General features: G+C 45.6%; 1 protein-coding gene across 1 annotated transcript; it reads left to right on the top strand.

Annotated features, from left to right (window-relative positions):
- The first annotated feature begins 1,809 nt into the window (after positions 1-1,809).
- On the top strand, positions 1,810-9,687 carry LOC126990963 (glutathione S-transferase 1-like). Its single transcript, XM_050849595.1, has 4 exons — positions 1,810-1,944; positions 3,936-4,157; positions 4,573-4,711; positions 9,174-9,687. Exons 2-4 carry the CDS (start codon positions 3,958-3,960, stop codon positions 9,480-9,482), a joined length of 648 nt encoding a protein of 215 aa, XP_050705552.1. The 5' UTR covers positions 1,810-1,944; positions 3,936-3,957; the 3' UTR covers positions 9,483-9,687.
- The last annotated feature ends 2,417 nt before the right edge of the window (positions 9,688-12,104 follow it).

Raw genomic sequence — 12,104 nt, 5'->3', positions numbered from 1 at the left:
AGAGAGAGAGAGAGAGAGAGAGAGAGAGAGAGAGAGAGAGTGCTGATTTACATTTTAAAAACCAAAAGATACACACACACACACATCGGTGCCGTACCGTGTGGGGGTGGAGGGGGGAGGGGTGGTCGGTTGCATCATGGTACACTGGTGTAGGTCAAGGTCATTTTATAAAGGGATAATGGGGGGAGGATCACTATAAATACTCCGACAGCCCAGTGGATAAAGCTCTGTTCTGTCGGGCTCCGGTCTGGCATGCTGAGGTAGTGGTTACTGTCCCCCACCAAGTATTATCATTTGAGCAAGAAGGATGGGGTGTATGGTGTGTAAAGGTCCCAGCAGTACCCAGAAATCGACTACAATGAGCTTTCTCTAACCAGGAGATATATTATTTGCTGGCGATGACGAGTCCAGCTCGATCGTGATCAGGACGTGGTGAATCGCACTGCATCCCAAACTATCAGCAGTTACGCATCATCAAAATTTCAAAGCCATGTGTACAGTGAATTCGTGGAAGCAGTACAACTCGCCTTGATGATCGTCGCTTATAGGGTATCAGAGCAAGGTGATCCCAATATAATATTTTCTACAGTTTACATAAGAACTATGAAGGTAAAGGGTGCATGCATGAGGATGGAGTGCTGTCTTGTGCGGCAAAATGATCTTAGTGTCGAATGATGAACTGATATATAATGAAATAGCTACCTGGGGGTTATGCCTAAGTTACCCCTTCAGGAAAGATTTTTGTATCCTTAATAGAGGAATGATATATAGATAGAGAGCACTTCGTCACACGTACTTCGATCCGGCTGTCACCCACGCATATAACTTCACAATAGATTACCATGACTTGGGTTTCCATCTTGAATGACTTTGTTGAGAGAATCATCGTGAGAGTTGAAAAAAAGAAGGTTGCCGAGACTTAAAAAGGGAGATAAAGAACTACTTTTTTCTTTTTAATTTCTGCATACATTTTTTCTTATACAACGGTTGGTAGGTCATTGATTATTATTATTATCATTACTATTATTGTTATTATTATTATTATTTTTTTATTATTATTATTATTATTATTATTATTACTTTTATTATTATTATTATCATTATTATTATTATTATTATTATTATTATTATTATTATTATTATTATTATTATTATTATTATTATTATTACTATTACTATTATTATTATCATTCACGAGGGGACATCAGGGGCTTTTTTTCTCTCTCTGTCTCTCATTTTGGTGCCCTTGATCCGTCTCCGTTGTTGTAAAAAAAGGGAAAATAGAACAAGTTACATAGTATAGGTCGGTATTTTTCAAAGCTTCGCCTCTCACATCAACTATTTCCAAAGGCCGGAAAGGAGATTAATCAGGCTTTCATGAGTATTGTTTTCACGTTCATGGTACAGAAGAAAGGTCAAACTATCGCTGGGGTTATAAAAATACCCATGGAAATGCCCAAAACGCCTTTACGAAAGCCTTGTCAAATATTGTGTGCTTGGCCGTCGAAATGTTTACATATAAGAATTATTCTCCATAGACCCAGAGTCCCCTTGACACGGATACATACAGCAAAAGACCGTGACAGTAAAGTAAGAACATAAATCAACAAACAGGAAAACAACCACATTACAGCGAAACGGTGGTGAGCTAAGCGAGTCTCGAGGCGGTGACACATCTTCCCTGTCACCCTACCACCTACCTATCTACCGACCGACCGACTCGCTGACGCTGGATGACTGGGCGTTGTGTAATACCTACCAACCTTGCTACCGGGAAAAAGCGTCATTCTTGTTTTGCTTATATAACCTTTGGCGGAGAGCCCCGAGCCGGCGAATCGCCAGCACAACGCCACTTCCCTTTCCGCGCCGGTCCTGATCAGTCGCATCCTCGCCAGTCACAAGCGCCTGCACCAGCACTCCGCTCTGCTCTCCTCCTCGTTGTTGGTAATTAAGTGTTAGTGATGCTCGTAGGATTAGTTACCTGGCTTATCATCTTAGAAGCATTGTGTAGGTAGGCTAGGTATGTGTCCTCATCTGCCTTTACCTGGATGATAATACCTGTGGACCCATCTGGTTACAGAGTATTTGGGTAGATTTACTTGGAGTGGCTTACTTTTTGGTGGTGGAAGGAGTGTTTGTGTGTATAGCTTGTTACCTGGTTTAAAAACGCAGTGTAGGTATGCTTCCTTACTTGACGTGGATGTTGATACCTGTTAAATGTATTCAGGTATTCTTTTTACCTGGATTAACACCTTAGGCCTATGTTATAAGGAACATAATGTATACTGTATAGGCCTACAGGTATATTTTCGAACCTGGTTTCACATCTAGATTGTTGTTCATGGTAGTAAAATTTCCTCCTTGGCTTCACACCTTGACTGTTGTTCGCAATATATTGACGTAGTTTCCTGGCTGGCTTCACACCTCGACCGCTGTTCATAGTAACGTAATGTCGTTGTTTCTATCTCGGTAACCCAACTCCCACCTTTCTGATATCCCTGTTGAGTAAAGGTAATTTTGGGGTGTGTTACTTCTAGGAGTCATTGCTTAGGTGTACGTAGAAGCATGATTATTTTCTTTTATTATAGGCATCGATTTCTGACTTTCTCCCACGCATGGTAGATTATCAGGAAGGTGGTCGTGTGTTAGGGTGGCAAGGGGCGGAGGGAAGGAAGGCACGCGGTCAAGTGTAGGGGCCGGGGAGAGGCTTTGTTCCCGGGGAAGGAAATGAAGCCAGACAGCCTTCACGGCAGAGCTTGAGTTACACACGAGTAGCGGCCTCCTGGGATTGTGTAGTACTATGCTGCTGTGTTTTGAATTTATGCTGCTGTGTTTTGAATTGATGTAAAAATAGTACCAGCTATGGTTTGTGGGAGCTATGAACTTATTACAATGAACCGTAGAATGATAATAATAATAAAAAAGATGCTTTAATTGTACGGTTTTGCTGTAAATTGGCTTATATGGCAGCACCTTATTGAATGGTGCTCGAAATACAGTCATCCATTGCTTTAATTGTCACCATGGCGAAGTGAATCGAGTTTACATTTTAACATTCATTGCAATACCCGTCAACAGTTACAAGTGAATGCAGTCAGGCCCAACGATAAAAGAAATGTCATTTTTTCCTTGGTCATGCCTGCCCCCACCACTCTCCCATGAGGATAGGTTATGTCCTTCCGTCCTTCGGGAATGTGAGCGTCCTTGTGCAAGTCGTGCAAGTCATGCTGACCACAGGGTGCCTAGGGGGAGTGTTCAAGGCTACATCCCTGCCAGGCAGGCGTGAGGCGTGGGCCGCACACACAATACAGCCATCGATTAACTCGGGGATAATTCAAGACATTCCCAGAAGCAGTGAATTTATTATTATGATTGCCCTTTCCACTACAAGGTGGTCGATATGTGCGCGTTCACGGCTCTGTGCTGCGAGGTTACTGCAAGGGTGTCGTGGCGGTTGACGCGTCCGTATCCGGGCCTGCTGAATCACAAAGTTTACCGCACGGGTTAAGAGTTTCGACTATAGTTACTAGCATGTAGCAATAGTCGAGATTATTTGATGGCTGAACAAACTCCTGCACAACTAAAAGTACCAGAATTATAAGTACATGAATTTTTTTCTCTCAGCTGCTCGATTTATATTATCTATACATGTTAAACAAATTCATTATTCCTTGAAGCAGACGGCGCCATGGAACAAAAATAAGTGTCCTTGGCTACCTAGCAACGCGGACTGTCGTTACCAAGGAGACATAATACTTTCATATTGTCTCCTTTGGTAGCTCTTGGTATAGATCAGTTCCAGCCTTCTCATGTTACATTTAATATAACTACAGTAACTCTCCATCGCAACTTAGTGCCACATGGGTCACTGTTGCCTTGGCGCTGGGTTTGCATTACCCAGTTCAGTTCACTTCATGTTCTCTGTATCTCGCCAGGTCTTCACGCCGCGCCACGAAGATGCCTTTGGATTTCTACTGGATGCCGGCCTCGTCCCCGTGCCGCTCGGCCCTCCTCACCGCCAAGGCCGTGGGGGTCGAACTCAACCTCAAAGAAATCAACCTGATGGCCGGGGAGCAGATGAAGCCTGAGTTCGTGGCTCTCAACCCCCAGCACTGCGTCCCAACCCTCGTGGACGACGACTTTGTGCTGTGGGAGAGGTGAGTTAATTAGTCGTATCGTATATGGTGTTGCTGCTCGTGATTTCGATGCTCATCTCCGTCGCAATAACTTAATTGTGAGCCTGTGGTGGTAAATCTTTAAATATATTATGGTTGATGTGTTCCCTTACCTATTATCTGTTTTCCATATACTCTTCCCTGCGCCCTACCATATCCTCTGAACTTATTAAATTTCCTCTTATTCTTCTCCTCGCATCCCTTAATTTTCGCTCTCATAGTCCCACGCCCATGATGGTAATGAACGAGCGCACACACACACACACACACACACAGAGTTCACCCCGCCCTTCCGTCCTCTAGTCTTCAGGACCTATAACTTAACCTTCAGAAACTCTCCTCACCTACCCTAACCTAACCTGAACCTTCAGAGCCTCACCTAACTCTTGCCTTCCAGCCGCGCCATCTGCTCCTACCTCGCCTCCCAGTACGGCAAGGACGACAGCCTGTACCCGAACGACCCCAAGGCCAGGGCCAAGGTGGACAGGATGCTCTACTTCGATGTGACGCTCTACGATAGGTTCGGCCTCTACGTGGTGAGTGCAGCGCAAAGGGTCTATCTACAGGCCTGTAATTTTGGCAGATTTCTGGGGGTGGGGTTGGGGGTGGGGTAGAGGGCATCATAGGTTCATGAGGTGAGGGGAAGGGTGGCGAGCGGAGCGAGCATACGCAGTTTTGGGATTTTTTTTTTTAATAGTACTTTTATGAGCATTTTGAGGCCGATGTAGATAACTTTGAGGGGAGCTTCTAGCCCCACTCGCCCCCCTCCCCCGAAATTACGAGGAACCTGGTATCAGAGTCTTCATCAGCTGTTACTCTTCCACTACTTCATCTTTCTGTCTTTAGCATCCTTATCTCTCTTCTCCGACTTTTCCTTCCACTCAACAAAGGCTATTCTGTCTGCATTTTTTTTTTTTTTACAACAAAGGAGGCAGCTCAAGGGCACATAAAAAAAGAAAACAATAATAAAAAAAAGCCCGCTACTCGCTGCTCCTAAAAAAGAAACAAAAGAGGTGGCCGAAAGGAAGATCAAATACGGGAGGAGAGGTGTCCTGATACCCTCCTCTTGAAAGAGTTCAAGTCGTAGGCAGGAGGAAATACAGATGAAGGAAGATTGTTCCAGAGTTTACCAGCGTGAGGGATGAAAGAGTGAAGCTGCTGGTTAACTCTTGCATAAGGGGTTTGGACAGTATAGGGATGAGCATGAGTAGAAAGTCGAGTGCAGCGGGGCCGCGGGATGGGGGGAGGCATGCAGTTAGCAAGTTCAGAAGAGCAGTCAGCGTGGAAATATCGATAGAAGATAGAGAGGCAACATTGCGGCGGAATTTAAGAGGTAGAAGACTATCAGTATGAGGAGGAGAGCTGATGAGACGAAGAGCCTTAGCCTCCACTCTGTCCAGAAGAGCTGTGTGAGTGGAGCCCCCACACATGAGATGCATACTCCATACGAGGGCGGACAAGGCCCCTGTATATGGACAGCAACTGTGCAGGGGAGAAGAACTGGCGGAGACGGTACAGAACACCCAGCCTCGAGGAAGCTGATTTAGTAAGAGATGAGATATGAAGTTTCCAGTTGAGATTTTGAGTTAAGGATAGACCGAGGATGTTTAGTGTTGAGGAAGGTGATAGCTGGGTGTTGTCAAAGAATAGGGGATAGTTGTTTGGAAGATTGTGTCGAGTGGATAGGTGGAGAAACTGTGTTTTTGAGGCGTTGAAGGACACCAGGTTCTTCTTGCCCCAATCGGAAATAATAGTAAGGTCTGAGGCTAAGCGTTCTGCAGCCTCCAGCCTTGAGTCGTTAAGTTCCTGAAGGGTGGGTCTTCTATTAAAAGAAGTTGAGTTATGCAGAGTGGAATCATCGGCGTAGGAATGGATAGGACAGTTCGTTTTGGAAAGAAGATCATCAATGAACAACAGAAAAAGAGTGGGAGATAAGACAGAACCCTGTGGGACACCACTATTAATAGATTTAGGGGAAGAACAGTGACCGTCTACCACGGCAGAAATAGAACGGTCAGAAAGGAAACTGGAGATAAAGGTACAGAGAGAAGGATAGAAACCGTAGGAGGGTAGTTTAGAAAGCAAAGATTTGTGCCAGACCCTATCAAAAGCTTTTGATATGTCCAGCGCAATAGCAAAAGTTTCACCGAAACGGCTAAGAGAGGATGACCAAGAGTCAGTTAAGAATGCTAGGAGATCAACAGTAGAACGCCCCTTGCGGAACCCATACTGGTGATCAGATAGAAGGTCAGAAGTGGAAAGGTGCTTTTGAATCTTCCGGTTAAGGATTGATTCAAAAGCTTTAGATAGACAAGAAAGTAAAGCTATAGGACGGTAGTTTGAGGGATTGGAGCGGTCACCCTTCTTAGGCACAGGCTGTATGAAGGCATACTTCCAGCAAGAAGGAAAGGTAGATGTTGACAGGCAGAGGCGAAAGAGTTTGACCAGGCAGGGTGACAGCACGGAGGCACAGTTTTTAAGGACAATAGGAGGCACTCCATCAGGTCCATAAGCCTTCTGAGGATTGAGGCCAGAGAGGGCGTAGAAAACATCATTTTGAAGAATCTTTATAACAGGCATAAAGGAGTCAGAGGGGGGATGAGTAGGAGGAATATGCCCAGAATCGTCCAGAGTGGAGTTTTTAGAAAAAGTTTGAGAGAAGAGTTCAGCCTTAGAGATAGATGAGACGGCAGTGTTGCCGTCAGGACTGAGGAGTGGAGGGAAAGATGAAGAAGTGAAGTTGGAGGAGGTGTTTTTGGCTAGATGCCAGAAATCACGGGAAGAGTTAGAGAAAGCAAGGTTTTGACATTTTCTATTAATGAAAGAATTTTTGGTTAGTCGGAGAATAGATCTGGCACGATTTCGGGCAGAAATGTAAAGTTCATAATTAGCATTAGTTTGAAGGCTCTGGTACCTTTTGTGAGCTACCTCTCTATCATTGACAGCACGAGAACAAGCGTGATTAAACCAAGGCTTTTTAGCGTGAGGAGTAGAGAAAGAACGAGGAATGTATGCCTTCATTCCAGAGACAATCACCTCTGTGATGCGCTGAGCACACACAGAGGGGTCTCTATCCTGGAAGCAATAATCATTCCACGGGAAATCGGAAAAGTACATCCTCATGTCGTCCCACCGAACTGAAGCAAAATGCCAGAAGCATCTCCTCTTCGGTGGGTCCAAAGGGTGTACAGGAGCGATAGGACAGGATGCAGAAATAAGATTGTGATCGGAGGAGCCCAACGGAGAGAACAGTTTGACAGAATAAGCAGAAGGGTTTGAGGTAAGGAAGAGGTCTAGAATGTTGGGCCGATCTCCAAGACGGTCGGGAATACGTGTAGGGTGCTGGACCAACTGCTCTAGGTCGTTGAGGATAGCAAAGTTGTAGGCTTGTTCACCAGGATGGTCAGTGAAAGAGGATGAAAGCCAAAGCTGGTGGTGAACATTGAAATCTCCTAGGATGGAGATTTCAGCGAAGGGAGAGTGGGTCAAGATGTGCTCCACTTTAGAATTCAAATAGTCAAAGAATTTTACATAGTTGGTTGAGTTAAGTGAGAGATAAACAGCACAGATGTATTTAGTAATAGAGTGACAATGAAGTCTTAGCCAGATGGTGGAAAATTCAGAAGAGTCAAGGTTGTGGGCACGAGAGCAAGTGATGTCGTTGCGCACGTAGGCGCAACATCCAGCTTTGGATTGATATATAGGATAGAGATAGTAGGAGGGAACAGAGTAGAGATCGCTGTCAGTAGCCTCAGAAACCTGTGTTTCGGTAAGGAAGAGAAGGTGAGGTTTAGAGGAGGAGAGATGATGTTCCACAAAATGAAAATTAGAGCGAAGACCGCGAATGTTGCAGAAATTGAGAAGAAAGAGGTTCGAGGAGTTATCAAGACACCTCTCGGGTCGGCAGCCAGAAGGGGAGTCCTCCCTGGGGGAATTTGTGGTCCCCCCCCCAGGCGGGGACTCCGAGGCTTGGTGTATGTGCGCCATTTTGAAATTTTAATTTTGGGAAAATGTGTATATGTTGTGTGAATGTAGTGTGGTGTGGATAAAGAGAGGATCTGTCTTTAGAGAGCATGCTGAACTACTCTCCGGTGTTGGTGAGACAATAGGGAAACGGTTAGTGAGGACATGGGAAGGGTCTTTGGAGGGCTTCAGCTCCCTTCTCACCTCCCATATATACCTCACCGGGAGTGGCTTGCGCCCGTTCGGTAGGTGTCTTCCTACCTACTCCAGCCATACATAGATTTGTTCTTCTTATACCCGTATTGCGAACCCCGTGAGTCTCATTCTGATCCTCCTATCCCACTGTACTAATGGCGATGATAATAAAGTAACAATTACAACATTTTCTATACCGATATTAGCGTCAGTTATTCATTCAGGTGTCCAACTTTGATCTTTATGTTACGGTAGAAAATGTTAACATGTTGCTTCTCGCGTGGAGGCAACGAAACAAGTCATTAGCCAACTCAGTGGGGATAAAGAAACCTATGCGTGTTTTGCTGATACACGGAGAGGTGTCAAGATGGCTGCGATGGCTCCTGATAAGCCTTGATAAGCCAGCCAACCAGCGCGACATATCTCAGCAACACTCCCTCCCCTACCCCACACACGTTATCTCTAATCTCTTTATTCCATTCCTTTCCTTCCTCTCCTTCTCGTCTGTACTTTTCCCCTCCACTTTCTCTACTCGATGTGAAAACGAAGGATTCGTTTTGTTGCTGCGTATTGGTATAGCGCCTTGATCCTTGTGGTGTGATGTTGTATAATCACACTCTGTCCTGCCTGGGGGTTGGGATGGCATGTTCCTCCCTTCTCCCTTGTTGTTTACCTGCAACAATAAACTACCAATCAATCAATCAATCAGTTATTTCTAGACTGATTCAACAAAATTCATGGCGCCGCAACAAGAATGGTAATGTATAACGCCGGTGATTATGATTTCGCCGATATATCCACTTCGTAATAATCCCTTCCCCTTTCCCGTCTTGCCCTCAGTACCCGTTCATATTCGGCGGGCAGGAGCTGGACCCCAAGAGACTGGAGAAGTTCGTGGAGGGCATGGGCTGGTTAGACGGCTATCTGGCGGGACAGAAGTGGGCCGCCGCCGACACCATCACCATCGCTGACCATACCCTCGCCGCCTCCGTCAGCACATTCATAGCAACCGGCATCGTGGATTTTTCGAAGTACAGCAACGTGTCTGCGTGGCTGGCGCGCTGCGAGGCCGAAATGCCGGGCTACGCAGAGGTCAACACGCCCGGGGCCAACGCCTTCGGGGGAATGTTCAAGGACAAACAAGCCTAACTTAGCACCGGTAGCAATGGTCATGTCACGTGTTTGCATGCGTCAATTGACATTTTCGTGATGTGTGGAGGAGTAACGAGTATAGCTGTGGAAACTCTTTATTTTTTAATCACTACACAGGATGACTATATATAGTTCTCACCTGGATATAGTTAATTGTGTGCATGTATTTCATCCATGTTAATTAATAAAATAGACAAGTGTAGTCTTGTTTAATGACTGTGCAGGTAGAACGCTTCCTCTTAACGTGTTTCCTCTAAGGAGGTGATATTTTTATTAGGAAGAATGTTGGTTCTTGCAAATATAAATATAAAGTGTAACTGACCACTCCCTTTGAAATGAATTTGTTTACATCTTTAGTATAATCATGGAAAACACTTTACTGTCTCGCGTGTTCACATCTTTCCTACAAAGGACGTCTCGATATATTATAGCGTGTAGATTTGTGTGCGTGTGCTCCTAAGCCTTGCTGGTTATCTACAGGGATATATTAAACTAGCATAATAACTCTAGCAAACACTAATTAACTAATGTGTTCATAGATCTAGCACCAAACAGGACGACGAGCTCATAGTCGTGCATGCATGTATATCTATATAGACCGTAATTTTAGTTTCTCTTATTATTCTGTCGTGGGTGGATCATAGCATCACCATCCTCCCACTGGCCTTGAGAGGGAGTGAGATGGTGCGTACACACACACACACACACACACACACACACACCGCAAGAATATAAACCGTAGGCATTTCTGAAGGACTAAGAAAAAGAAAAATGTTAATCAAGTTCATGGTCATATACCAACCCCAGAATGACTGATACAATATAAAAAAAATTGGCGGAACGGAAAAAAAAGAGGTATAGATGGACGGGGCTAAGGAATAAAGATATGACCTTCACTATACAAAAATGTGTATGAGGAAGAGGGGGAGGAAATGCGCTTTAAAGGGTAACATGATATGCGAGCCTCACACAGAAGATGCTGTGAGGCAGCTATCAGTTGTGTGTGTGTGTGTGTGTGTGAGAGAGAGAGAGAGAGAGAGAGAGAGAGAGAGAGAGAGAGAGAGAGAGAGAGAGAGAGAGAGAGAGAGAGAGAGAGAGAGAGAGAGAATGCTGATTTACATTTTAAAAACTCCCATCCTTTTTAATTTTTCTCTCTCACGACGTGTGAGTAATCCTTTATTGCCTCTTCTTTTTCTTCTTTTCTTCTGTTCTTCTTTTCCTTCCCTCCCATAGCTTCCCTTCACCTTCCCTTCCCTCGCTTCCTTTCCCTTCCCTTCCCTTCCCTTGCTTCCTTTCCCTTCCCTTCCCTTCCCTTGCTTCCTTTCTCTTCCCTTCCCTTCCCTTCTCTTGCTTTCTTTCCCTTCCCTTAATTCCCTACGATCCCTTCCTTCCCTCGCTTCCTTTCCCATTCGATCCCTTCCGTTCCCTCGCTTCCTTTCCCTACCCTTCCCTTTCCTTCCATTCCCTTCCCTTCTCTAGCTTCCTTTCCCTTCCCTTTCCTTTCCTTCCCTTCCCTTCCTTTCCCTCCCCTTCCCTCACTTCCGTTCCCTCCCTTCGATCCCTTCCCTTCCCTTCCCTTCCCTTGCTTCCTTTCCCTTCCTTTCCCTTCCCTTCCCTTGCTTCCTTTCCCTTCCTTTCCCTTGCTTCCTTTCCCTTCCCTTCCCTAATTGCTTCCTTTTCCTTCCCTTCCCTTCCTTCCCCTCCGGTCCCCTTCCCTTAATTGCTTCGATCCTATCCCTTCCGTTCCATCGCTTCCTTTTCCTTCCCTTCCCTTTCCTTCCCTTCCCTTTCCTTCCCTTCTCTAGCTTCCTTTCCCTTCCCTTTCCTTTCCATCCCTTCCCTTCCTTCCACTACCCTACCCTTTACTTCCGTTCCCTCCCTTCGATCCCTTCCCTTCTCTTCCCTTCCCTTCCCTTGCTTCCTTTCCCTTCCCTTCCCTTCCCTTTCCTTCCCTAATTGCTTCCTTTCCCTTCCCTTCCCTTCCTTCCCCTCCGGTCCCCTTCCCTTAATTGCTTCCTATCCCTTCCGTTCCATCGCTTCCTTTTCCTTCCTTTCCCTTCCCTTCCCTTCCCTAGCTTCCTTTCCCTTCCCTTCCATCCCCTCCCTTTCCCTCTACTCGCTTCCTCTCCCTTCCCTTCCCTTCCCTAGCTTTCTTTCCCTTCCCTTCCCTTCCCTTCCCTTCCTTCACCTCCCCTTCCCTCCCCTTCGATCCCTTGCTTCCTTTCCATTACCTTCCGTTCCCTCCCTACCTTTCCTTCCTTCCTCGCTTAATTCCTTTACTTCCTCCCTTCCTCGCTTCCTTTCCCTTCCCTTTCCTTCCCTCCCTTCCCTTGCTGAACCCCCTCGATCTATACTGTCAGTGCTTGCGTGTAATAATTATAGTGACGCGGCAAGAGATATATCGATCACTGCAAACGAGTAAATACGCGGCTTTATAACATTACCTGCTTTGAGTGCTTTCTATCTCAGTGAAAAATGATGTCATATGCATCTCGTGGGCAGTGATTCATGCCATGGTCAGTGCTTGTGCTTGGTGCATGACGCGGCAAGAGGACATTACTGCAAACGAGCAAATATATGCGTCAATATATAACACTTAGATTATGCTGTCTAGTTTTG

Source organism: Eriocheir sinensis, unplaced genomic scaffold (genome assembly GCF_024679095.1).
Source record: "Eriocheir sinensis breed Jianghai 21 unplaced genomic scaffold, ASM2467909v1 Scaffold23, whole genome shotgun sequence".
NCBI classification, from domain to species: domain Eukaryota; kingdom Metazoa; phylum Arthropoda; class Malacostraca; order Decapoda; family Varunidae; genus Eriocheir; species Eriocheir sinensis.
Note: the sequence above shows the minus strand (reverse complement) of the source record. Positions and strands in the feature narration are given on the sequence as shown.

Excerpts from the sequence above, each read along its gene's own strand:
- LOC126990963 (XM_050849595.1), top strand. The coding sequence starts at position 3,958 with ATGCCTTTGGATTTCTACTGGATGCCGGCCTCGTCCCCGTGCCGCTCG. Across the intron at positions 4,158-4,572 it reads GACTTTGTGCTGTGGGAGAG|CCGCGCCATCTGCTCCTACC; the intron begins GTGAGTTAATTA and ends CTTGCCTTCCAG. Across the intron at positions 4,712-9,173 it reads ATAGGTTCGGCCTCTACGTG|TACCCGTTCATATTCGGCGG; the intron begins GTGAGTGCAGCG and ends TCTTGCCCTCAG.